The following is a 27166-nucleotide window of genomic DNA, read 5'->3' as shown; positions in this document are numbered from 1 at the left end:
TTACCTTAATAAAAAAAAAAACAAAAAACCCGGGAATAAAGTTATTTTTCTATATTTCAGGAAAACCAATCCCAAACAAACTCCACCATAAATATTTATTTTTATTATTTTTTATCTCACGGCTCCAAAGGCATTGCACAGGTCGGACTTTATGGAAAAAAAAATCATTTCCCAAAAGTCACAGCTTTTCCCAAAGTTTCTGGTCTCGGTCGGATAAAGAATCCCAGAGAAAAAAAAGAATTGGAAAATTGAGACAAGTTCCAGGCTTGACTCCGAGGTGTTGCTCCCTGTTTGATTTCCATGGAAAAAGTGGATTTTGGAGAGGATCCTTGGTGGGATTTAAACCTTAGTTCTCTTTGGTTTCGCTGGAAATTGGTGGAATTGGGGTTTGAGTGCAAGAAAGCTCTTTTTGGGGTTATTTTAGGGACAGAAAATCCTGATGACCATTCTGATCCTGCACCACAGAGCTGTGAAACTGGAATTGGAGTGCAAGAAGTTTCTTTTTGGGGTTATTTTTGGGGTAGAAAATCCTGATGACCATAAGAAACCTCTTTTTGGGGTTAGTTTTGGGACAGACAACCCAATTACCCCATAAAAATCCTGATGCCCATCTTGATCTCCTTCCTGCACACACTGAGGTCATCAAGATTTTTATGGAATTGGGGTTTGAGTGCAATAAATCTTTTTTTGGGGTTAGTTTTGGGGCAGAAAATCCTGATGACAATCCTGATCCTGCACAGAGCTCTGAAATTGGAATTTGAGTGCAAAAAGCCTCTTTCGGGGGTTATTTTAGAAGCAGAAGATCCTGATGACCATCCTGATCTCCCTACACACAGCTCTGGATTTGGGGCTTGAGTGCAAGAAATCTCTTTTCAGGCTTATTTTTGGGGCAGAAGATCCTGATGACCACAAGAAAACTTTTTGGGGTTATTTTCGGGGAAGAAAACCCCGATTACCCCATAAAAATCCTGATGACCATCTTGATCTCCTTCCTGCACACACTGAGCTCTGGATTTGGGATTTGAGTGCAATAAATCTCTTTCTAAGGTAATTTTCAGGGCAGAAGATCCGGATGACCATAAGAAAAACCTATTTTCGGGGAAGAAAACCCCGATCACCCCATAAAAATCCTGATGACCATCTTGATCTCCTTCCTGCACACAGGGCACGGCGACCTCTTCCTCTTGAGCATCCTGGCGCACCTAAAGCAGGCCACCAGGTGAGCCGTTTTCCCATGGACAATATTCCCATCCCGAGGCCGGTGCTGGCACAGGAAGCAGGGATTCAGCAGGGTTTTGATGCTCTCCAAAGATTCCACCTCCTCCTCTTCCTTAATCCCGGAAAAATCCCGATTTTTCCCATCCCGCGCCAAATCCAAGGACTCGACGGAGCCGCCGGGATCGGCGCGGGGTTTGGGTTCTCCCAAAAAAAGGTTTCTAGGTTGTCCTACCGGGGCTGAAATGGTCCTCCTGCAGTCTGGGACGTCCAGACCCTCATCCCGCTGCGGGTTTTTGATGGAATTGAGGCTGGAGAGGGACAGGGAATGGGGCAGTTTGGGGCAATCCCGATACCAGTCCTTGCGCAAGGCCCAGCAGCGATAGCAGTACCTTTTCCCCGGGGAGTTGAATTTCTTGCATTTGGAGCACTGCCAGCAATCCTGAGGGGTTTAAACCAGAAAAAAATAATCAGTTTTGGTGGATTTGTTGTTTTGTGCGGGTGGGAAAAGCGGTGGGGAAGCCTAGTTAAAAAAATTTGATTTATTAGGGATTTATCAGCTGGAAAAATCAGCGTTTGGGGTTGGATTCCCATCAAGGAATTGATTTTTTCCCCTTTGTGATCTCTCCCTCATGGAATTCTCTCCTTCCTTTCTCTCCCAGCCCTCATGAAGAATCCAAGATGGAGAAATTTACTGGAATTTTTTAATCTCTCGCATGAAATTCCAAGGGAAAGCTCCTGGAATGGGCTCCATGCTGGGGCAATTTATTGGAATTTTTAACTGGAATAAGCTCCATGCTGGGGCAATTTATTGGAATTTTTACCTGGAATCAGCTGCAAGCTGGGGCAGTTTGCTGGAAAAATTCTGCTAAAACCATTAAAATTCTGCTAAAACAACTAAAATCTGCTGAAACCATGAAGTTTTGCTAAAACCATTCAAATTTTGATAAAACCATTTAAAATTTCTGAAAAAACCGATTAAAATTTCTGCTAAAATCAGATTTGGGAAAAGGAACAGGGTGAGAACTCAGGAATTATTCCTGGTTCTTCTTCCCACCTTGTTTTGTCATTAAAACAGGAAAAAAAGTGGTGATTTGTCCTTTCCAGGGGACAAATGACACCACAAAGCGTCACAAAAAATGGGATTTTCCAGAAGGGGATTCTCTTCCCATCCTATGGAATGGAACAAGAGGCAGCTCCACAGACAGGACTCAGAGAATCCCTGATTTTGTCATGGAAAAAGGGGATTTTCCCCCCAAAAATGGGGTTTTTTTCCACCAAAAATGGGGTTTTTTGAGTATAAGTTCAGTGATTTTGGGGCATCTCCTTGAGATTTCCAAGGACAATCCACCAGACCTCCTTCCAGAGGAACACCATGGAATTAAAACCTTATTAAAACCTCATTAAACCTCATTAAATACTGATATCCATGCCTGGATATCCATATAACTTCATCCATCCTGGGGGTTTTTTTGTTTATTTTTTGGGGGTTTTTTTGTGTGGGTTTTTTTGGGAGGGTTTGTTTTTTTGGGGGGATTTTTTTAGGGGTTTTTTGGTTGTTTTTTTGGTTTGGTTTGGTTTTTTTTTGGGAAACCCACCAAGAAAATCTACTTTTCCCACCCCAAATCCAGCAGGGAACGCTGATCCCAAGGAATTCCCACCTCTGCAGCAGCCTCCGTGTCTGTGTCATCGCTCAGGCACTGGGAATCCTCCAGCTCATCCCCACACACATCCTCCTCAGGCACCTGGAATTATGGGAAGCATTAGAAAAGTGTGAGAATGTCAGAATAATCCTGATTTATCCTGTGCCTGGAGCTGCACACCCCAATTAATGATTGGCTAATCACCCTGCTCATTAAGTCGCTTCTAAAAGTGAACTAAAAGCTTTTTTTCTTGGATTTTTTGATTTTTTAAATTTCATTTTAGGGTTTTATTTAGGGTTTATTTATTTTATTTCAGGGTTTTTATTGAGGAATGTTGGGAATTCTTCATTGTTTCTTGCAATCCAGGATTTTCCTCTTGGAGTCCTCAGCAGGACTCCATCTTAAAAAAGCCTTTTCCAGCCTTAATTCCATTATTTTTTGTTTATAATTCTTATTAGAAACCCACTTCAGTTGCTGGCTGACATTGAATTCATTTTAAATCAATTTTATGCCTTGAAAATATGGATTTAACCCCAAAATACAAGGAATACATCATCAAAAATATAAGGAATGGTGACATTGTTTTCTGAATATAATTTACCCTCTGGATGGGGATGAATCTAGCTTTTCCACAACATTTTCTGAATATAATTTACCCACTGGATGGGGATTGATCCAGCTTTTCCAAGCAGCATGGGATGAATCAAACCAGGGAAAACTGTTGCTTTTTAATTAAATTAAATTATTATATAATACATATAATATAAAATGAAATTCATTTAAATTAAATTATTTTTATAATATATATAATGTATATTAAATATAATGACATTAAATTAAACTAATCAAAATTAGATTAAATTATTATATCTATTACATATATAAATATAATGAAAGTAATTTAAATTATTTTATTATATATAATATATAAAAATATAATGAAATTAAATGAATTTAAATTAAATTAGTTTTATTTAATTTTTAATTGGATTGAATCAAAGCAGAGGTACCTTGGTGTCACTTTCCGTGAGCTCCACCTTGATCCCAGCGTTCCCCTGATCCAAAGGACATTCATTCAGGAACCACAGGTCATCTGTGGTGTCCGAAACGACGGCAGTGTCAACATCCTGGGGGGGAAAAATGGGAAAAAAATCCAGGAAAAGCTCTCAGGAGCAGCTCCATGTCCAGCACTGCTCCCTGCTCCTCTCCAAACCAACAAATCCCTCGAAAGCTCCTTCCTGGGGCTCCTCACAGGGCTCAGAAATCTCTTTTTCCCTATTTTCACCTCACAGATTCCCATTTTTCCAAATTTCCACCTCAAAGATTCCAGTTTTCCCAATTCCCACCTCACAAATTCCTCTTTTTCCCAATTTCCCCCTCACAGATTCTCATTCTTCCAGCTTCCACCTCACGGATTCCCATTTTTCCCCATTTCCACCTCACAGACTTTTTTCCAAATTTCCACCTCACACATTGCAATTTTTTCCCAATTTCCCCTCACAAATTCCCCTTTTTTCCCAATTTCCCCTCACAAATTCCCCTTTTTTCCCGATTTCCCCTCACAAATTCCCCTTTTTTCCCAATTTCCCCTCACAAATTCCCCTTTTTTCCCAATTTCCCCCTCACAGATTCCAATTTTTCCAGCTGCCACCTCACAAAATCCCCTTTTTTTCCAATTTCCACCTCACAGGCTCCTTTTTTCCCCAATTTCCCCCTCACAGATTTCTGTTCTTCCAGCTTCCACCTCACGGATTCCCATTTTTCCCCCAATTTCCACCTCACAGATTCCCATTTTTCCCCCAACTTCCACCTCACAGATTCCCATTTTTCCCCCAATTTCCACCTCACAGATTCCCATTTTTCCAATTTTCCCCTCACAGATTCCCTTTTTCCCCCAATTTCCACCTCTCAGGCTCCTCTTTTCCAAATTTCCCCCTCACAGATACCCATTTTCCGAATTTCCACCTCACAGATTCCAATTTTCCCCTCACAAATGCCCTTTTTTTTCCTAATTTCCACCTCTTAGGCCCATTTTTTCCCAATTTTCCCCTTACAGATTCCTGTTTTTCCAGCTTCCACCTCATAAATTCCCATTTTTTTTCCAACTTTCCCCCTCACAGATTCCCCTTTTTCCAATTTTCCCCTCACAGTCTCCTTTTTTCCAACTTTCCACCTCACAGATTCCCCTTTTTCCAACTTTCCCCTCACAAATTCCCTTTTTTTTCCAATTTCCACCTCACAGGCTCCTTTCTTCCCAATTTCCCCCTCACAGATTTCTGTTCTTCCAGCTTCCACCTCACGGATTCCCATTTTCCCCTCAATTTCCACCTCACAGATTCCCATTTTTCCCCCAATTTCCACCTCACAGATTCCCATTTTTCCCCAATTTCCACCTCACAGATTCCCATTTTTCCAATTTCCCCCTCACAGATTCCCTTTTTCCCCCAATTTCCACCTCTCAGGCTCCTCTTTTCCAAATTTCCCCCTCACAGATACCCATTTTCCGAATTTCCACCTCACAGATTCCAATTTTCCCCTCACAAATGCCCTTTTTTTTCCTAATTTCCACCTCTTAGGCCCATTTTTTCCCGATTTTCCTCTTACAGATTCCTGTTTTTCCAGCCTCCACCTCATAAATTCCCATTTTTTTCCAACTTTCCCCCTCACAGATTGCCATTTTTCCCAATTTCCACCTCACAGTCTCCTTTTTTCCAACTTTCCACCTCACAGATTCCCCTTTTTCCAATTTTCCCCTCACAAATTCCCTTTTTTCCCCAACTTCCACCTCCCAGGCTCCCCTTTTTCCATCCTCCAGCTTGGCTACCACCTCACAACATTCATCCCAGCAGAAAAAAAAATCCAAAAAACCCCACAAATCCTGAAATTCCCAGAGCTAAGCAGGGAGAGTTTGCCTTATTTAAATCCACTAAAAATCCCCAACCACCCCCTGGGAAAGGCGAGAGGAAGAAAATCCCAGAATGGAAAGGGAAAAGGGAATAAAAACCAGGAATTTTGAAGTGCTACACACCTGGTTGGTCTGGATATCCGTGGATCCATTACTCCTGGAATTATAATTGCTCCTGAGGTTTCCTAAAAACCACCAGGGCAGCCCAGCTACATCCCATTCCTCAAAAACCAGCTCCACTTTGGGTTTTTTGCTCCTGGAGAGGTTTTCCGTGGAGTCTTGGTCTGGAAAAACCAAGTAGGGTTTGAGTTATTTCATAGTAAAATTGGGAAGAGAAAAACAGGGAAAAATTGGATTAATTAGGTTTTTTTTTTCTTTTTGCACCAGTGGGATGGACTGGTGGATCTGGAAAAAATTATGGGAATATTGCAGTATTCCCAGTCCTGGTAATTGAATTTTTATCCCAAATTTCCCCATAGAAACTTCCAAACCCTGATCTCAAAAAAAACCCTCACTGCCCTCCCACCATAAATTATCTTTATTTTTCATCTCTCAGCTCCAAAAGCATCACACAGGTCAGATTTGAGGGAAAAGACATCCCAAGGTTGAGTTTTCATCCCGATTTTCCACAGGGAAACACAAAAACTTCCCAAATCAGCCCTGAGGGAATCTCTGGAATAACTCAGGATGCAGAAAGGAGCAGTTGGAATTCAGGTTGCATATCCTGAGTTCCCAATCTGGGCTCAAAGGATAGTTTTGGGGTTTTATTTTTGGTGGATTCTGCTGGAATGCCTGGAGATTTCTTGCTGGGTCACTCCTGAAGTGAAAATTAGCCAAGGAAGGGGGAAAATTAGCCAAGGAAAGATGGGAAAATTAGCTAAGGAAAGGGGAAAAATTAGACAAGAAAAAGGGAAAAAAATTAGCCATGGAAAGGGGGGAAAATTAGCCAAGGGAGGGAAATTATGCAAGGAAAGGGGGAAAATTAGCCACAGAAAGGGGGAAAAATTAGGCAAGAAGAGGGAAAATTAGGCAAGAAAAAGAGGGAAAATTAGGCAAGAAAGGGGGAAAAATTAGCCAAGGAAAGGGGGAAAATTAGACAAGGAAAGGGGGAAAATTAGACAAGGAAAGGGGGAAAAATTAGCTAAGGAAAAGTGGAAAAATTTGAAAACAAATGAGGCAAAATTAGAAAAGAAATGAGGCAAAACTAGAAAAAGGGTAAAATTACCCAAGAAAGAGGGAAAATAGATCAAGAAAAGGAGTAAAACCACCTAAAAAAAGGGGGGAAAACTCCCCAAGGATGGTGACGAGCTCAATTCCCTCCTCCAGGATTCTTCCAGATTTATAAACCTCGGGAATTTATAAATTTCCCCTCACCTTCCCCAGGGTCACACTTGGCCTCCGAGGCAGCCAGGGCAGAGGATTTGCTGTCACCCTCGGCAATTCCCGAGTCGGATCCTTCCTCCTGGAGGGAGGGAAAAAAGCAGGAATGAGCCCAGCAGAGCTTGCAGGGACAAGGGGATGCAGCACTTCCACCGCCAGGCACCAGCTGCAGGGCGAGAGCGAGCGGGAGGGAGGAGGAAAATCGATGCACAACAAAAAAAAATAGAAACTATTTCCATTTTACACAGCCTGAAGCCGCCAGAATCGGCACAGAAAATAACCTAGGAAAAACCTTTAGCTTGGCCAAAAAGTCCCCAAATTGCTGTTTTCTTTAGTCTGGCCAAACAGCCCAAAATAGTAATTTTATTTCGTCTGGCCAAATATCCCAAAATTGTAATTTTCATTAGCTTGGCCAAAATAGTAATTTTCCTTAGCCTGGTCAAAAGTCTCAAAATTCCCATTTTCTTTAGTTTGGCCAAAAGTCCCAAATTTGCCATTTTCTTTAGCTTAGCCAAACATCCCAAAATAGTAACTTTCTTTAGCTTGGCCAAAAGTCCCCAAAATTGCCATTTTCTTCATCTTGGCCAAAAGTCCCCAAATTGCTATTTTCTTAGCTTGGCCAAACATCCCAAATTTGCTGTTTTCTTTAGCTTGGCCAAAAGTCCCAAATTTGCCATTCTATTCATCTTGGCCAAAAGTCCCCAATTCCCATTTTCTTTAGCTCAGCCAAAGTCCCAAAATTCCCATTTTTCACGGAACAAAACCAGGATTTTGTGACTCCCAGCTCCACCTTTCCTCACCCCAACCCACCCCTGGAGACGCATTTGGAGTCGCCAAGATTTTTCCTAGGTTCCCAACTCTTCCAAACAACCCTAACTCCACACGGAATTATTTAGCCATTCCTACTGGGCGAAAAAGGTGGGAAAAAGTGGGGGAAAAGCAGGAAAACCACGGAGCAAGCTGGGAAAACCGAGGCTTGGAAGTGCTGCAGCCCGGAAAACGCGCTCAGAGACTGGAGCTCTGCGAAGAGAACAGAGAAGGGTCGCTCTGTCCTTTGCTTTGTGGACTCCGAGAACTTTTATTTTGCAATTTTGGATTTTTGATCTTTTTCCCCCAAGGAAATGTGAAGATGTTGGCAAAAGTTCTGGCAGTCCACCACGCACAGGTACAGAGAAGGGGAGCTCTGTACGAGACAAAATCCACCGCAGTGGTTTTTTTACCTTCGGCTGGTCTGGGCTGGGCTTAGCGGCGAGCTGCTCCTTTGGGAGAGTCTGAGCGGCATCTGCAGATGGCAGGTAAAAACAAGGAAAAACTTCCCAGGAAAAACCCACTCGCACCTCACGCCGCCTGGGGAAACCAGCCAGGCTTGGCAGACCTTGGAAAAAGTCACCTAAAGGATGGTGGTGTTGTCCTAGAGTGGGGGTTTGGGGATTATGGGGTTTGGGGCTTGTTGGAGAAGCAGCTGGGTGGAAAGTCTGGATCTTCTTCCCAAAAGGAAAATTTATTCCTTTCCTACAGCCTGACCTTGGAAAAATTCCCTAAAGTATGGTGGTGTTGTCCTAGAGTGGGGATTTGGGGATTTTGGGGTTTGGGGCTTGTTGGAGAAGCAGCTGGGTGGGAAGTGAGAACCTTCTTCCCGAGATGAAAATTGGTTTTTTCCTATACCTGACCTTGGAAAAATCCCTTTTTGGGATTTTTTTTTTTTTTTTTTTTGATTACAGAATCTGGGCCTTGTTGGAGAAGCAGCTGGATAGAAAATCAGGATCTTCTTGGGGAAAAATTGCTCCTTTTTGGAAAAACTTGGAAAAATTCCCTAAAGTATGGAGTTGTCGCCCTAGAGTGGGGATTTGGGGATTTTGGGGTTTGGGGCTTGTTGGAGAAGCAGCTGAATGGGAAGTGAGAACCTTCTTCCCAAGATGAAAATTGGTTTTTTCCTACACCTGACCTTGGAAAAATTCCCTGAAGTATGGTCTTGTCTTCCTAGAGTGGGGATTTGGGGATTTTGGGGTTTGGGACCTTCTTGTTGGAGAAGTAGCTGGATGGAATGTCAGGATCTTCTTCCCAAAAGGAAAAATTGTTCCTTTCCTACAACCTGACCTTGGAAAAATTCCCTAAAGTGTGGTGGTGTTGTCCTAGAGTGGGGATTTGGGGTTTGGGACTTTGGGACCTTCTCGGAAAAGCAGCTGGGTGGAATTGAGAACTTCTTCCCAAGATGAAAAGTTGTTCTTTTCCTATACCTGGCCTTGGAAAAATTCCCCTGAAGTATGGTGTTGTCATCCTAGAGTGGGGATTTAGGGATTAGGGACCTTGGGACCTTCTTGCTGGAGGAGCAGTTGGGTGGGAAGTGAGAACCTTCTTCCCAAGATGAAAATTGGTTTTTTTCCTACACCTGAAAATTTCCTACACACTTGGAAAAATTCCCTAAAGTATGGTTTTGTCATCCTAGAGTGGGAATTTGGAGATTATGGGGTTTGGGACCTTCTCGGAGCAGTAGCTGGATGGGAAGTGAGAACCTTCTTCCCAAAGTGAAAATTGTTCTTTTCCTATACCTGGCCTTGGAAAAATTCCCCTAAAGGATGGTGGTGTTGTCCTAGAGTGGGGATTTAGGGATTTGGGACCGTGGGACCTTCTTGCTGGAGAAGCAGCTGGATGGAACATCAGGATCTTCTTCCCAAAGGGAAAAATGATTCCTTTCCTACAACCTGACCTTGGAAAAATTCCCTACAGTACGGAGTTGTCGTCCTAGAGTGGGGATTTGGGGATTATGGGGTTTGGGTCTTGTTGGAGAAGCAGCTGGGTGGGAAGTGAGAACCTCTTCCCAAGATGAAAATTGGTTTTTTCCTATACCTGACCCTGGAAAAATTCCCTAAAGTATGGTCTTGTCTTCCTAGAGTGGGGATTTAGGGATTAGGGAGCTTGGGACCTTCTCAGAGAAGTAGCTGGGTGGGAAGTGAGAACCTTCTTCCCAAAGTGAAATGTTGTTCTTTTCCTACACCTGACCTTGCAAAAATCCCTTAGAGCAGAAATTTATGGATTACAGGGTCTGGGCCATGTTGGAGAAGCAGCTGGATGGAAAGTCAGGATCTTCTTGGGGAAAAATTGCTCCTTTCTTGGAAAAACTTGGGAAAATCCCTTAGAGTACAGACCTGTCTTCGTGAGGGAGAAATTTATGGATTTTGGGGTCTGCGCCTTGTTGAAGCAGCTGGAAAGTCAGGATCTTCTTCCCAAAAGGAAAAATTATTCTTTTCCTACAGCCTGACCTTGGAAAAATCCCCTAGAGTACAGTCCTGTCATCTTGATGGAAAAATGTATGGATTTTGGGGTCTGGACCTTGTTGGAGAATCTTCTTCCCAAAATGAAAAACTGTTCCTTTCCTATACCTGAACTTGGAAAAATCCCTCAGAGCAGAAATTGATGGATTTTGGGGTCTGGACCTTGTTAAAAAAGCACCTAGATGAAAAATCAGGATTTTCTTCCCAAAGGGTAAAATTCTTCCTTTTCCTACAGCCATCCCAAGCTGCCACAAAGCAGAATTCCAGAGGGTGGGGAATCCTACCTGGAAGAACAAGATTTTTTTTTTTTTTTTGAAATCCTGAGGATTCCAGCTGAGGAAAAACACCTTCCTGAAGGGTGTGGAGTAAAGAAAGGCAAATTCCATCCACACATCCTGAACACAGCTGGATCCAGCAGATCATCAGGAGTTCATTAATTAAGAAGAACAATCCAATTAAGAGGAATTTTTCTGAGTCTGAACAAAAGATCCCTGTTGCATTTAGCAGGGAAATTCCCAGCTGGATGAGGATGATTCCCACCAGGAATCTCAGATAAATAGGGAGGAGCTCAAAGCTGTTGCTACAGGAAGAAAATTCCACCCCAAAGTGGAATTAACTGGAGCAAAACCCAGGATGGGAAGATGAGAGAGATTTATTTCAATATTTTCTGCTCTCTTTTCTTGCTTCCTGCTTTTCCAGCTGCTGATTGTTGAATTCCTGATGGAAAACTGGATGGTTCATCCATCACTGCCTGGGCTCTGCAGGGGTGTTTGAAAGGAAGGCTCAGCCTGCCAAAAATCTGATTTTCAGGGAGGGAAAACACTCCAGGTGCTGGAAGGGTTCCTTTTGTAGCCAAGATATTCCAAATAAAATATCCTGAGGGTGGGAGATTCCTAAATATACCTCGGAGAGCCTGACTGGGGGGGAAACTGGACAAGGAAAAGAGGAAAATTAGACAAGGAAAAGAGGGAAAATTAGACAAGGAAAAGAGGGAATGAAACAAGGAAAGGGAGGGAAATTAGGCAAGGAAAAGAGGGAAAGTAGACAAGGAAAAGTGGAAAATTAGGCAAAGAAAAGAGGGAAATTAGGCAAGGAAAAGAAGGGAGGAAAATTAGACAAGGAAAAGGGGAAAATGAGGCAAGGAAAGGAGGAAAATTAGGCAAGGAAAGGAGGGAATGAAACAAGGAAAGGGAGGGAAAATTAGACAAGGAAAGGGAGGAAAGGCTGAAGGAAACCAAACAGCTGGGAAGGAAGAAGGAAAACAGCTGGAAAAGGAAGGCAAACAGCTGGAAAGGGGAAGGAAAACAGCTGGAAAAAGGGAGGGAAAACAGCTGGAAAGGGAAGGGAAAGAACTGGAAGGGAAGGAAAAGAGCTGGGAAGGAGGGAGGAAAACAACTGGAAAAAGGGGAGGAAAACAGCAGGAAAAGAAGGAAAACAGCTGGAAAAAGGGAGGAAAACAGCTGGAAGGGAAGGAAAACAGCTGGAAGGGAAGAAAAGGGAGGAAAACAGCTGGAAAAAGGGAGGAAAAGAAGGAAAACAACTGGAAAGGGAAGGAGAACAGCTGGAAAAGAAGGAAAACATCTGGAATGAGCTCCCTGTGCATCCCAAGGTCTGCTGTGCCAAGCTGGTCCCACTGCTGTCACTCTCAGTCACTCACACCCAGCCAGGGAACTCAACCACACACTGCTGGACAGGCAAAGAGGCTGTTTCCAAAAAATTCTGCTGGAAAATAAAAATTCTCCAAAGGATCTTCTGCAAAAATAAATCCAAGGTAGAGAATTCAACCCTTTAGGGTCACGTTTGCCTCGAGATTTCCTGAAGTTTCCCTCAAGTTTTCAAGTTTTCCTCAAGTTTTCCTTGAGTTTTCATCAAATTTTCATCAAATTTTCATCAAATTTTCATCATATTTTCATCATATTTTGATTTTTCACCAGCTTTTTTCCACCTGTGCCTGAACCCTTCGGAAGGATTAAATCCATTTTGTCAATTTGATTCCAAAAATCCCTGGGAAATTGGGATCCCTGTGGCCCAAAACTCCACAGCTCTCCCAGTGCAGTTGATTTTTCCCCCAGTGAAAATTTTGATTTTCCCATTATTTGCAGCAAAATGAGGTTGACTTTTCCCCCCAGTGAAAATTTTTATTTTCAAATTATTTGCAGCAAAATGGGGTTGATTTTTTTCCCCCAGTGAAAATATTTATTTTCCCATTATTTGCAGCAAAATGGGGTTGATTGGTTGATTTTCCCCCAGTGAAAATTTTGATTTTCACATTATTTGCAGCAAAATGGGATTTTTCCCCCAGTGAAATATTTTATTTTCACATTATTTGCAGCAAAACAGGGTTGATTTTTTCTCCAGTGAAAATTTTGATTTTCACATTATTTGCAGCAAAATGAGGTTGATTTTTTCCCAATGAAAATTTTGATTTTCACATTATTGGTAGCAAAATGAGGTTGATTTTTCCCCCAGTGAAATATTTTATTTTCACATTATTTGCAGAAAAATGAGGTTGATTTTTTCCCCCAGTGAAAATTTTGATTTTCACATTATTTGCAGCAAAATGGGGTTGATTTTTTCCTCAGTGAAATGTTTATTTTCCCATCATTTGCAGCAAAATGGGATTTTTCCCAGTGAAAATTTTGATTTTCACATTATTTGCAGCAAAATGCAGTTTATTTTTTCCCCAATGAAATATTTATTTTCACATTATTTGTAGCAAAACGAGGTTGATTTTTCCCCCAGTGAAAATTTTTTATTTTCACATCATTTGCAGCAAAATGGGATTTTTCTCAGTGAAAATTTTGATTTTCCCATTATTTGCAGCAAAATGAGGTTGATTTTTTCCTCAGTGAAAATTTTTATTTTCACATTATTGGTAGCAAAATGAGGTTGATTTTTCCTGCAGTGAAAATATTTTATTTTCACATTATTTGCAGCAAAACAGGGTGGATTTTTCCCCCAATGAAAATTTTGATTTTCACATTATTTGCAGCAAAATGGAGTTGATTTTTTTTCCATAGTGAAAATTCCCAGCAGGAATTGGCTGCAAGGGAAGCAACTTAATTGGGGAATAAATTTTAATTTTATTCTGATTTAATTCCTCTCAGAAGCTGCAATGACCTTTAAAGGTTTGATTGCTCAGTGGGATTTTAATCTTTTGGAGATTATCAAAACATAAAATGAGGTGAGAGCAAGGTGAAAAAATACTGAGAAATCAATAAAAACTGGGATGGGATATTCCAGCCACACTCATTTATAAATCCAGTTTTTTGCCCTGTTTTTCCTCCAAAATTTGGGATTTTTGGCTCCAAAACTTGGGATTTTTGGCTCCAAAACTTGGGATTTTTGGCTCCAAAACTTGGGATTTTTGGCTCCAAAACTTGGGATTTTTGGCTCCAAAACTTGGGATTTTTGGCTCCAAAACTTGGGATTTTTGGCTCCAAAATTTGAGATTTTTGGCTCCAAAACTTGGGATTTTTGGCTCCAAAACTTGGGGGTTTTATCTCAAAGTATAAAACGAGGTGAAAGCAAGAAGTTGCATCTCTGAAGCTAAAAAATTACTGGGAAATCAATAAAAACTGGGATGAGCTATTCCAGCCACACTCATTTATAAATCCAGTTTTTTGCCCTGTTTTCCCTCCAAAATTTGGGATTTTTTCCTCCAAAATTTGCGATTTTTGGCTCCAAAATTTGCGATTTTTGGCTCCAAAATTTGCGATTTTTGGCTCCAAAATTTGCGATTTTAGCACTCTTTGAGATTATCAAAATATAAAACGAGGTGAGAGTGAGAAGTTGCATCTCTGGAGATAAAAAACTAATGGGAAATCAATAAATTTTTGGATGAGCTATTCCAGCCACACTCTTTTTTCGCAACTCCACAGGATTTTGGCACAAAATTTAGGATTTCTCAGCAGCCACATCACTCAAGCAGCTCCTGGCACACAGAAAAGGCACAAAGTCCAAGAGGTTTCCTGGTCACAACCTCGCAGAGAAGTTTATTCCTCCTGATTTTCCCACTACTCACCTTGGCAGAGGAATTTTTGTATGGAATTTTGTATGGAATTTTGGATGGAATTTTGGATGGAATGAGCCCAACCTACCTGGGGGAGCAGCAGCTGTCAGGTTCCTTTTCAGCATTTCGTACACAGGGCTGGGGAGGAGGGAGAGGAATGAGATGATTAACTTCTGGAGCAAAAATCCCCCAAAAAATCCACCAAAAAATCCCCCAAAAAATCCCCAAAAAATAATTTAAAAATTCCCCCAAAAATAAAAAAAAATTTTTTTAAATCCCAAAAAAAATCCCAAAATAAACAAAAAGTCCCCAAAAATCCCAAAAAATATCTCCAAAAAATCCCCCAAAAATCCCCCAAAATCCCAAAACAATCCCCCCAAAATCCCCCAAAAAATCCCAAAGAAATCCCAAAAATATCCCCAAAAAATCCCCAAAAAATAATAAAAAAATTCCCCAAAAAGTCCCCAAAAAAAACCCCAAAAAATCCCGCTAAAAAAAAAAATCGCATTTTATTGCCCACGGCAACCCCAGAAACTAAAACATCATATGGAATTTTTGCCTAGAAGGACCCCAAAAACCACAGCCTGCTTTTTTCCCAGAGATCCCAAAAATCCTAATGAATTTTTGCCTAGAGGGATCCCAAAAACCACTGATATCCCAGAAATCCTAGTAAGGGTTTTTCCTAGAGATCCCAAAAATCACAGTGAGGTTTTTTTCTTCTACAGAGACTCCAAAAACTATAGAGAGGAGAGGAGGAAAGGGAAAGGGAAAGGGAAAGGGAAAGGGAAAGGGAAAGGGAAAGGGAAGAAGAGAGAGAAGACCTTCCTTTCACCTACCTGGTGAAAAGGATGAAAAAAGGGAATTTTTTCCCCTCACCTGGATGAAAAAATGTATTTTTTTCCCCTCACCTGGATATAAAACAGGGAATTTTTTCCCCTCACCTGGATGAAAAAAGGGAATTTTTTTACCCTCACCTGGATGAAAAAATGTATTTTTTTCCCTTTACCTGGATGAAAAAAAGGGAATTCTTTTTCTCCTACCTGGATGAAAAAAATGTATTTTTTCCCCCTCACCTGGATGAAAGAAAAGGGAATTTTCCCTACCTGGATGAAAGAATGGATTTTTTCCCTACCTGGATGAAAGAATGGATTTTTTCCCCCTCACCTGGATGAAAAAAGGGAATTTTCCCTCACCTGGATGACAGAATGTATTGTTCCCTACCTGGGGTCCTTGACAGAGAAGCTGTCCATGCCCAGCAGCTCTCCCAGCGGATCCTCCCCGCAGTGCACCAGGTGCTGCTGCCGCTTGTCGTACAGCTGCCTGGCCATGATGTACTGCCCCAGGAAATGCATCACCTGCGGGTTCAGACACACCTTCAGCACCTCTGAAACCCCAAATCCAGGGGAAAACCTTCAAAACCCCAAAAAACCCCTCCAAAATCCATGGAAAAACCACCAAAATCGAAGGAAAAACCTTCAAAACGCAAGAAAAAACCTCCAAAATCCCCAAAAAAACCTTCAAAATCCATGGGAAACCTTCAAAATCCATGGGAAAACCTTCAGCACCCCAAAGCCCCCAAAATCCCATGGGAAACCCACAAAATCCCTTGAAAAACCCCCAAAACCCAAGGAAAAACCTCAAAAATCCAAGGGAAAACCTTCAAAATCCATGGAAAAACCTCCAAAATCTACAGAAAAACCTCCAAAACCCAAGAAAAAACCTCCAAAATCCCACAGAAAACCTTCAAAATCCATGGGAAAGCCTTTAAAACCCAAGAAAACACCTCCAAAAAACCCAAGAAAAACCTCCGAAATCCACGGGAAAACCTTCAGCACCCCAAACCCCCCAAAATCCCTGGGAAAACTTCCAAAATCCCTTGAAAAACCCCCAAAACCCAAGAGAAAACCTCCAAAACCCCCGGAAAACTCTCAAAATCCATGGGAAAACCTTCAAAACGCACGAAAAAACCTCCAAAATCCCACAGAAAACCTTCAAAATCCATGGGAAAGCCTTTAAAACTCAAGGAAAAAACCTTCAAAAACCCAAGAAAAACCTCTGAAATCCATGGGAAAGCCTTCAAAATCCATGGGGAAGCCAGCAAAACCCAAGGGAAAGCCTTCAAAACCCAAGAGAAAACCTCCAAAACCCAAGGAAAACTTTCAAAATCCATGGGGAAACCTTCAAAACACAAGAAAAAACCTCCAAAGCGCAAGAAGAAACCTCCAAGATCCCTGGGAAAGCCTTCAAAATCCATGGGGAAACCTTCAGAATCTAGGAAAAACCTCCAAAATCCAAGGAAAAACCTTCAAAACGCAAGAAAAAACCTCCAAAATCCCAAAAAAAACCATCAAAATCCATGGGAAAACCTTCAGCACCCCAAAGTCCCCAAAATCCCTGGAAAAACCTTCAAAATCCATGGAAAAACCTTCCAAACACAAGAAAAAAACCTCCAAAATCCCACAGAAAACCTTCAAAATCCATGGGAAAACCTTCAGCTTCAGGGTTGAAATACACAAAAATAAGGATTCAGCTTCATCCCAATTCCCCAAAAAAAGCAGGGATAATGTCAGGTATGTGGTTATCCCATCTTTATGGAAATTTTGGATTTCCCTGGATAAATAATGGAAGATTTCACATTTATTCTTGACTGAAATGAAGCCATTTTAGCCAAGACACATCAGAAAATCAAAATATTTTGCACAGAAAGGGTTGAAATACAGAAAAATAAGGATGCAGCTTCATCCCAATTCCCAAAAAAAAAATCAGGGATAATGTCAGGAATGTGATTATCCCATCTTTATGGAATTTTTGGCTTTCCCTGGATAAATAATTGAAGATTTCACATTTATTTCAATTCCTCTGAAGGCATTTCAGTCACGATACATCAGAAAATCAGAATATTTTGCCTATAAAGGTTGAAATGGAGGAAAATAAGGATTCAGCCTCATCCCAATTCCCAAAAAATCAGGGATAATGTCAGGAATGTGGTTATTTTTTTACAAAAATTTTGATTTCTCTGGATAAATAATTGAAGATTTCACATTTATTCTTGACTAAAATGAAGCCACTTTTGTCAAAAGACACATCAGAGAATCAAAATATTTTGCCTATAAAGGTCGAAATGGAGGAAAATAAGGATTCAGCTTCATCCTGATTCCCCCAAAAAAATCAGGGATAATATCTGGAATGTGGTTATCCCATCTTTATGGAATTTTTTGATTTCCCTGCATAAATAAATGAAGATTTCATTTATTCTTGACTAAAATGAAGCCATTTCAGTCACAATACATCAGAAAATCAGAATATTTTGCATGAAAGGGTTGAAATACAGAAAAATAAGGATTCAGCCTCATCCCAATTCCCCCAAAAAAATCAGGAATAATATCTGGAATGTGGTTATCCCATCTTTACAGAAATTATGGATTTCTCTGGATAAAAAAATGGAAGATTTCACATTTATTCTAGACAAGACAGATTAGAAAATCAGAATATTTTGCCTATAAAGGTTGAATTGTAGAAAAATAAGGATTCAGCTTCATCCCGATTCCCAAAAAAAAAGCAGGGATAACATCTGGAATGTGGTTATCCCATCTTTACAGAATTTTTGGCTTTCCCTGGATAAAAAGTTGAATTTTTTGCATTTATTCCAATTCATCTTAAGGCATTTCAGTCACGATACATCAGAAAATCAGAATATTTTGCATGAAAGGGTTGAAATACAGAAAAATAAGGATTCAGCTTCATCCCAATTCCCAAAAAAAATCAGGAATAATGTCAGGAAGGTGTTGTCACCTCCTTGAGGGTGAAGGTGTCCCCCTGAGCTCCTGCAGCCTGGAGGATCCTCAGCAGGGCCAGCGAGGGTCTGACCTGCAACAGAGCAGAGCTGGGTGGAATTGCAGGGAAATGGAAAATAATCTTTGGAATGATTGTGGGATTATCCTTGTGGGAGATAAAAAAATCAAAAAACAAGCAAAAGAAAGCAAAGCAAAAAAAAGCCAAACATAATAACAAATCCCCCCCAAAAAAACAAAAAAAATCCAAAACAAAACAAAAAAACCCCAAAAAACAAAAAAAACCCCAAAAAACCAAAAAAAAACCCCAAAACAAAACAAAAAAAACCCAAACCCAAAACAAAACAAAAAAACCCCAAAAAACAAAAAAAAACCCCAAAAACAAAACTAAAAAAAACCCACAAAAACCCCAAAACAAAACAAAAAAAATAGCCCAAAAAACCCACAAAAAACCCCAAAACCAAAACCAAAAAAACCAAAAAAAAAACCAAAACCAAAAAACCCAAAAAAAACCCCAAAACAAAACAAAAAAAAACCCAAAAAAACCCCAAAAATTCCCAAAACCAAAACCAAAATCAAAACAAAAAAAACCAAAATAAACCACACCAAAAAACCAAAAAAACCGCACAAAAAATATCATTAATATTCTATATAAATTGAAATTAATACAGAAAATTACAGTATTTTCTATATATTATTATACAAATAATGTATTAATATATATTATTTCTACTCATATATATTGTATATAATATAGATAATATATTTATTACTATATACAACTATATATATCTATTAACATATGTATACCTATATGTTAATATAGAAATTAATACAGAAATTAATTATAGAAAAATGAAGAGTCAGTCTCATCCCAATCCTCAAAAAAACTGAAGAAAAATTAAAATTTAAATCCAATTTTTCCTTTTTTTTTTCCTCTTTAAAATATCCATAAACCATTGATATGATAGAGAACAAATCAAGGATAAAATCATCCTGATTTCAATAAATTCTGGAGAGGTTGGATTGATTAAAACTCACTGCTGGGAGTGGTGGAGATGCTAATTAGCTGCTGATTAATTAGGTGCTGATTAATTAGCTGATTAATTACCTGCTGGGTCTGGCCCAGGGTGATCCTGCAGGGATTCTCAGCTGCTGCCTGCTGGGAGCTCATCCTGCTGGGGAGCTGGGCTGGGGAGGAAATTAATTCAATTTAATTAATTCTAATGCAATTAATTCAAATTCAATTCATTTGAAATTCAATTCATTCAAATTCAATTCATTCAAATTCAATTCATCCGAATAAAATTAATCCGAATTCAATAAATTCGAATTCAATTCATCCGAATTCAATTAATTTGAATTCAATTAACTTGAATTCAATTCATCCAAAGTCAATTAATTTGAATTCAATTAATTTGAATTCAATTCATCCAAATTCAATCAATTCAAATTCAATTCATCCAAATTCAGTTCATCCAAATTCAATAAATTCGAATTCAATAAATTCGAATTCAATTCATCCGAATTCAATCAATCTGAATTCAATTAATTTGAATTCAATTAACTTGAATTCAATTCATCCAAAGTCAATTAATTTGAATTCAATTAATTTGAATTCAATTCATTCAAATTCAATTAATTCAAATTCAATCAATTCAAATTCAATTCATTCGAATTCAATTCATCCAAATTCAATTCATCCAAATTCAATTCATCCAAATTCAATTCATCCAAATTCAATTCATCCGGATTTTAAAAAGTAAAACCAAACTTAAACTGGATCAAATCTTGATCTTGGGCTCAGCGCTGGAAAAAATGGATTTATGTGTTTGTGGAGCTCAAATTGAGATTAAAATTTTTGGTTTTTTAGACAATCCTGGGCTGGATTTGTTGATCCTAAAGGGTTTTTTCATGCTGGGAATAAAGCAGTTCTGCCCTGCTCAGATCAGGATTTGTAAAAATACGTAATAAAAAAATTAATATCATTAAAATAAATATATATAATAAAATCTGTAGTATATATAATAAAATGGATAATAAATAAAATATGTAATTAAAAGTAATATAATTAAAATAAATATATATAATAAAATACATAACATATGGAATTCTGGAATTCCTGCCAGTGACACAGCACTGGAATTCCCAAATTCTGGAATTCCCAAATTCTGGAATTCTTGGCAGTCACAGAGCTCTGGAATTCCCAAATTCCACAATTCCTGTCAGTGACACAGAACTGGATGATCCTGGAGTTCCCAAATTCCAGAATTCCTGGCAGTGACATAGCACTGGATAATCTTGGAATTCCATAATTCCTGTCAGTAAAAAAAGCCCTGGATAAGCCTAGAATTCCTGGAATTCCTGGCAGTGACAAAACTCTGGATAATCCTGGAATTCCCGGCAGTGACACAACACTGGAATTCCCAAATTCCAGAATTCCTATCAGTAACACAACCCTGGATAATCCTGGAATTCTGGAATTCCCAAATTCCTGGCAGTGACACAGGCCTGGAATTCCAGAATTCCTGGCAGTAACACAGCCCTGGAGGATCCTGGAATTCCCAAATTCCTGGCAGTGGCAAAGCACTGGATAATCCTGGAATTCCTGGCAGGGACACAGAATTGGAATTCCGAAATTCCAGAATTCCTGGCAGTGAAAAAACACTGGATAATCCTGAAATTCCATAATTCCTGGTGGTGACACAGAACTGGATAATCTTGGAATTCCATAATTCCTGGCAGTAAAAAAAAGCCCTGGATGATCCTGGAATTCCCAAATTCCTGGCAGGGACACAGAACTGGATGGATAATCCCGAAATTCTGGAATTCCTAGCAGTGACAAAACACTGGATGATCCTGGAATTCCCAAATGCTGGAATTCCCAAATGCTGGAATTCCTGGCAGGGACACAGCACCAGAATTCCCAAATTCCCGAATTCCTGGCAGTGACACATCCCTGGAATTCCCAAATTCCTGAATTCCTGGCAGGGACACAACACCGGAATTCCCAAATTCCCGAATTCCCAAATTCCCGGCACTGAGGGAACTCGATGATTCCATCAGCAAACATCCCACAGGGTGGAGGCAAAGAGCAGCTGAGTCACAATTCCAGGGAATTCCACACATTCCATGGATTCCCCAGGGAGGAACCACAATCAGCACATTCCCAACCTCCCTGATTGTCCCAAAATTTCAAAAAAAAAAAAAAAAAAACAGCTGGATTTGGGGAATAAATGGATTTTTAATGGATTTTAAAATGAATTTAAATAATAAAAAATTTAAGTAATGAAATAATAAAATATAATAATAATAATAGATATAATAAAATAATAAAATAAAATTTAATAAAATAATAAAAAATCATATTAAATTAAGCAATAAAATCATTAAATATAATATAATAACATAATAAAAATAATATAATAAAATAAGAAAATACAATTTAAAAATTTAAGCATTATAAACCACTTTTCCCAGTAAAATTCCCCCAAATTCTACCCGATTCTCCCAAAATTTCAAACCCAAAAATCTACACTTACCCACCTCGACTTTCCTCTGCCTGCTGGGAAGATTTTGGGATGATTTTCCCAGGATTTTGGGATGGAAAAACTCGGAATTTCTCCCTCCAAACCCCACCCAGGGAGGGGAGGAGTTACTGTTTGAAATTCTGTCCCGAAGAGGAGGAAAATCCTTGGATTTCCTCTCCACCCCCTTCCCGGGAAAAGGGAATTTTGGGATCAGATTTAACCCCTTCCCTGCTGATTTGATCCCATAAATTGTATTTTTTTATCACCTCAGCTCTCAAATTAATTTTTGGGGTTAATTAAGATTTTATTGCTGAGCTTTAAAAATATTTCCAGGCTGCAAATATCACCAAATCAGTGATTTAAATCCTTCCCTGTAAAACTGGAGGATTCCCTAAAATTCCCTAAAATTCTATTTTTTTTCAGTATTTTGAATTATTTGGAAGCTGAAATAAAAATGGTGACGATTAACCAAATCCCTGCTGCGTTTCCACTTTAAATAGAATTTAAAAACTTTTTTTTTTTCCCCCCTTAAAAAGAGAATTTTCAGCAAATCGAAACCAAACTGGAATCGGTTGGAACTTGACTTTGAAACACGTGGAGGAAATTCCGAAAAAAAAAAAAATAAAAAATAAATAAATAAAAAGGGGAATTTCCAGCTCGCTTTCGCTTTCTTTTTAATTTCCAAAAAATATCCCAAATTTGAAATCTAAAATCCCAAATTTTCACCCCAAAACCTTAAATCTCAACCCACCTGGAGCCGAAAGGGGATGAAAAACCTCCAAAAATAGGATTTTTTTTAGGCTTCAAAAAATGTCTCTGGAGCAGAAAAAAGTCGCAGAGGAAATGGTGAATCACCAAAAAGTCACGAAAATTCAAGTTTTTTTCCACTCCAAAAGCTCAGCCTCGCCACGGGAAGGAGAAATTTGTCAGTTTTTTGGACTGAAAGTTCCTTTTTAAGACACTAAAAATCCCCTCCGGGTTGGAGGTTTTTGAGAAAAGAAAGATTTTAAGCGGCTGGGGAGTGGAATTTAAAGAATTCAAACTGAGTTTTGGGGTTTGGAAGTCGGAAAAAAATGGGTTTAAATTCGGTTTAAAGTGGAAATACAGCAGGGGATTGGGTTCAGGTGGGAGAGCTTTTTGGGGTTTTTAAATAAAGGGAAATACTTGAAAAAAATATTGTGATTTGAGGTGATTTTAGGTAAAAATCTGTGTTTGTGATCACTTTTTTGAGTTTTCAAATAAAGGGAAATACTAAAAAAAAACCTTCGGGATTTGAGGTGATTTTAAGTAAAAAATCTGTGTTTGTGAGCATTTTTTTCAGATTTCAAATAAAAGAAAATACTAAAAAAAATCGTAATTTCGAGGTGATTTTAGGTAAAACAGCCTATGTTTGTGACTTTTTTCAGATTTCAAATAAAGGAAAATACTGAAAAACAAACTTGTGATTTTAGGTAAAAATCTGTGTTTGAAATCACTTTTTTCAGCTTTCAAATAAGGCAAAATAAATTTAAAAAAAACCCAAAAAACTCGTGATTTGAGGTAATTTTAGGTAAAACAACCTCTGTGTTTAACCGCTTTTTTCAGATTTCAAATAAAGCAAAATACAAAAAAAACAAACTCCTGGTTTGAGGTGATTTTAGGTAAAAATCTGTATTTGTGATCACTTTTTCGAGTTTTCAAATAAAGCAAAATACTAAAATCAAACTCGTGATTTTAGGTAAAAATCTGTATTTGTGACCATTTTTTTCAGATTTCAAATAAAGCAAAATACTAAAATCAAACTCGTGATTTTAGGTAAAAATCTGTATTTGTGACCATTTTTTTCAGCTTTCAAATAAAGCAAAATACAAAAAAAAAAAAACAATCTCGTGATTTTAGGTAAAAATCTGTGTTTGTGATCACTTTTTTGAGCTTTCAAATAAAGCAAAATACTGAAAAAAAAAACTTGTGATTTTAGGTAAAACAGCCCTGGAGGAGAAGCTTTAAAGCTTTAAAAAAAAACCTTTTAAAAGAACCTTTTTAGCACTGATGTGATCATCAAGTCACCGGTAATTAAATTTGTCTCCACCAGAGGCCCTGAGGGGTTTTCACGCCTCAAATCCAGCCCATCTAATTAAAAAAAAACACAAAAAAATCCCCAAAAACCCAAAAAAAAAATCACTTTTAAAAATTCTGCTTTATACCTGAGGTGAGTTTTGCGGCTGGCATGGAACTTTGGTGCTGCTCCCCCCAAAAATCTGCCAAAAAATCTGCCAAAGCTTTGCTAAACGAGAGAAGATAACGAATAAAAAATAAAAAAAATAAACGTTGTGCAACATCTCCTTTGGTGGGAAGCGGGAGGGAAAAACAAAAGTGATCTTTAATTCAAATTACAATGAGAGAATTGCTCTGCAAACGTCCCTAAATGGGTTTGGGATTTGGATTTAAATCTGTTTTAGGAGGGAAAAAATGGACTTTTTAATGAATTTGGGATAGCAGAGCTTTCAACACCCTGAATATCCTGGAATAAATCTATTTAAATCTATTTTAGGAGGTGAAAAAAATGGATTTCCATGGATTTGGGATAGGGCAGAGCTTCCACCACCCTGATTTGTATTTAAATCTGTTTTAGGAAGGAAAAATAGTCTTTTCTTAGCTGATAGTTCCTTGAGTAAATCAAACTGGTGTTTATATGATCAATTCCTGGGTTGTGTCCACCCTGAACATCCTGATTTGCATTTCAATCTGTTTTAGGAGGGGAAAAATGTGGTTTTTTTAGGGTTATCCACGCTAGCTGATAGTTCTTTGAGTGAATCAAAGTAGTGTTTGTGGGAAGAATTCGTGTTGATGAGGGAGATTGGGTGTGAGCTCAGCGCTGAAATCATGGAATTAAAGTGGTTTGGGATGGAAATGACCGAAAAGTTTATCCCAAAATGATCCCAAAATGACGCCAGAATGATCCCAGAATGATCCCAAATTGCTCCAGCCTGGCCTTGGACAGTCCCAGGATCCAGGAACAGCCACAGTTTATTTGGGAATTCCATTCCATCGCTTCCACCCTCACAGGGAAGGAATTATTCCCAATATTCCATCGAAACCTTGGAATTCCCGTCAGTCCGAAGCCGTTCCCCCTCTCCTGTCACTCCAGGCCTTTGCAAACATTCCCTCTCCGCCTTTCCCCCCTCAGGGCACAGTTAAAGCACCCAGAAAAGTCCCTTTTCGCGGCGGGGCGATGCCGCTGATCCCGGAGCTGTGTGGGAAGAGATAAAGTTCCTGCCGCTCCCACCGCCCCACGCCCCTCCCGCCGGCACCGCCTCCTTCCTCCCCGCCGCCCCGCCGATCCCCGCGGCGCCGTGCTCACCCTACAGCCGCTCCATGGGCTCCGGGCCGGCCTGGGGAGGGCACGGAGCCCCTAAACCCCCCGAGGGCTCCGCGCCTCCATTTTAGCGGGGAGCGGGCCGCCGCTTCCCCTCACGGCCAACATGGCGCCGGGGCATGGAGCGGAGCGGGGTGTGCTGCTAGACGGGACGCGGTGCCGCCGAGGGGGTGTGGCGCCCCCTGGTGGCTTGGAGGACCCCGGCGGTGCGTCTCCTTAGCCCTGTTGGAAAATGTTAACAAATAATTAAAAAAAAATAAAACTAATAACAAATATATTAAATAATATTAAATGATAAATACATAATAAATATCGTGTCTAGTAAAGTATAATATTATATATTGTGCAAGATAACGAATTGTAATAATTTAGTAATTTATTGCTTTTAATTTAGTAATTTATTATATATAATTATATTATGTATATTACAAATTATTTATTATTTATGATTATATATAGTTTATTATACATATAATTATTTATTATATAATTAATAAATAATAATTCGTTATTTATCAGATATAATAAGTATAATAATAAATAATAGAATGACGTCCATAACAAATATAATTATAATAATTATAATAATAATTTTATTAAATATAGGTAATAATTGTAATTATTACTAATAATTTCGTAAATTTTTACTCGTAGTAAAAAGTCAACAAACTATAATTATTAAGCAATAAATAAAATAATAAAACTTAAAAATAAAAAAAAGTCAATATTATCTCAAGTCTCAGTGCTCTTTGACACAAGACCATCGCATATTTTCAGACCTCATCAGCACGAAATCAGTGGAGCAGGCAGCAGGAGCATTCCTGCCTCAAGGACACCTGGAATTATTAAACCTTAAGGATGGAATAAATCAAGATATCGATGCTGGCTATGAGAACATCGCTGACTGGGCAAAACACTCAAGGTCCCTGAGCCCTAGAGCTGAGCTATCTTCGTTTGAATATCCATCTGGACATTGGAATATTCTCCAGGACATTGTCATATCCACTGGATAACAGAATATCCACCTGGATAATAGAATATCCACTGGAATATCCACCTGGATAATAGAATATCCACCTGGACAACAGAATATCCACCTGGATAATAGAATATCCACTGGAATATCCACCTGGATAATAGAATATCCACCTGGATGTTATAATTCCCAACTCTCTTCATTATAAACCCCTCACTTCCCTGCTCCAGGCCACCCTGCCTTGTCAGGAGGTTGTACTGAATGCTCTCCAGAGGTTCCTTCCAATGGATCCACACGCTTGGAAAATTCCCACTAATCCTGGCAGAGGAGCAGAGCTTGGGAAGAGACCAAAGCTTGGGAAGAGACCAAAGCTTGGGAAGCGACCAAAGCGGAACCGCTGCGAGTAAACAGCAAAATCCGCCGCGACGGGCTGGATTTGTGGCCGAGCAACCCAGGCTGGACAGAAATAAGTCATGTTTTTCTCGGGGGAGGGAATCGCACACCGGGAAAGGATCCAAATTCCCGGAAAAAACCGGGATCGGCCGCCCTGGGCTGTACGGTGATAAGGGCGGTGGAGGCGTGTCGAACCCAGAGCCCGGATAGCTCAGTCGGTAGAGCATCAGACTTTTAATCTGAGGGTCCAGGGTTCAAGTCCCTGTTCGGGCGGTTACAGTTTTCCACAAATTAATCCTATTTTTTTTTTATTTCTTGCCAGAATTCCCCGCGGGCACAGCAGAGACCCTCCGGCGGGCAGCGCCGGTCGCGCCGAGGGTGTAAAAAGGGTTTATTTGGGTAAAAAAAAAAAAATTCTGCGGGAAAAAAGAGGCAAAACACTAACGCCCGAACAGGGACTTGAACCCTGGACCCTCAGATTAAAAGTCTGATGCTCTACCGACTGAGCTATCCGGGCTCTGCTGCGAACGGGCCTAGCGTACGAATATCGGGCTGCACAAGGGGTGAGAGACTGTCGATACTGTCCCTCCCTGCACCCCACTGTGTGCACCCCACTGTCTGTACCGCCTGCCTGAACCCCATTATCTGCACCCCACTGTCTGTACCCACTGCCTGTACCTCCTAGCTGAACCCC

At 39.7% G+C, this 27166-nt stretch overlaps 1 protein-coding gene, 2 long non-coding RNA genes and 2 other non-coding genes across 7 annotated transcripts; 2 read left to right on the top strand and 3 right to left on the bottom strand.

Annotated features, from left to right (window-relative positions):
• Window positions 1-36: 36 nt before the first annotated feature.
• Window positions 37-19409, bottom strand: LOC146423372 (protein Mdm4-like). Of its 3 annotated transcripts, XM_085044833.1 has the most exons (12): window positions 19330-19409; window positions 18220-18294; window positions 15649-15782; window positions 14516-14565; window positions 8364-8425; window positions 7138-7225; window positions 5887-6047; window positions 3869-3985; window positions 2877-2960; window positions 831-1657; window positions 549-742; window positions 37-403 (listed from the first exon to the last, which is right to left on the bottom strand). In XM_085044833.1, the coding sequence occupies exons 1-10, from the start codon at window positions 19390-19392 to the stop codon at window positions 1115-1117; spliced, it is 1377 nt and encodes a 458-aa protein (XP_084900959.1). In that variant the 5' UTR covers window positions 19393-19409; the 3' UTR covers window positions 37-403; window positions 549-742; window positions 831-1114. The 3 variants fall into 3 exon arrangements, with proteins under 3 accessions (XP_084900959.1, XP_084900960.1, XP_084900961.1); XM_085044834.1 differs by having other exon boundaries at window positions 37-774; window positions 919-1657; XM_085044835.1 differs by having other exon boundaries at window positions 37-742; window positions 19330-19408.
• Window positions 9381-12297, bottom strand: LOC146423374 (uncharacterized). Its single transcript, XR_014847565.1, has 4 exons — window positions 11975-12297; window positions 10594-11723; window positions 9846-10486; window positions 9381-9532 (listed from the first exon to the last, which is right to left on the bottom strand). It is a non-coding gene; the product is annotated as an uncharacterized LOC146423374 (long non-coding RNA).
• LOC146423373 (uncharacterized) lies at window positions 12367-12817 on the top strand. Its single transcript, XR_014847566.1, has 3 exons — window positions 12367-12465; window positions 12527-12601; window positions 12718-12817. It is a non-coding gene; the product is annotated as an uncharacterized LOC146423373 (long non-coding RNA).
• Window positions 19410-26672: 7263 nt separating the features above from the next.
• On the top strand, window positions 26673-26745 carry TRNAK-UUU (transfer RNA lysine (anticodon UUU)). The gene has a single exon. It is a non-coding gene; the product is annotated as a tRNA-Lys (tRNA).
• Window positions 26746-26916: 171 nt separating this feature from the next.
• TRNAK-UUU (transfer RNA lysine (anticodon UUU)) lies at window positions 26917-26989 on the bottom strand. The gene has a single exon. It is a non-coding gene; the product is annotated as a tRNA-Lys (tRNA).
• Between the last annotated feature and the right edge of the window lie 177 nt (window positions 26990-27166).

This window comes from Lichenostomus cassidix, unplaced genomic scaffold (genome assembly GCF_008360975.1).
Source record: "Lichenostomus cassidix isolate B80296 unplaced genomic scaffold, HeHo_3.0 HiC_scaffold_549, whole genome shotgun sequence".
NCBI classification, from domain to species: Eukaryota; Metazoa; Chordata; class Aves; order Passeriformes; family Meliphagidae; genus Lichenostomus; species Lichenostomus cassidix.
Note: the sequence above shows the minus strand (reverse complement) of the source record. Positions and strands in the feature narration are given on the sequence as shown.

What these genes read in the sequence shown, in the direction of transcription:
- LOC146423372 (XM_085044833.1), bottom strand. Translation starts at nt 19,392, where the DNA reads ATGAGCTCCCAGCAGGCAGCAGCTGAGAATCCCTGCAGGATCACCCTG. An exon ending in CCCTGGGCCAGACCCAGCAG is followed by an intron (nt 18,295 to 19,329) that starts GTAATTAATCAG and finishes GCTCTGTTGCAG; the next exon opens with GTCAGACCCTCGCTGGCCCT. An exon ending in GACAGCTGCTGCTCCCCCAG is followed by an intron (nt 8,426 to 14,515) that starts GTAGGTTGGGCT and finishes TGCCATCTGCAG; the next exon opens with ATGCCGCTCAGACTCTCCCA.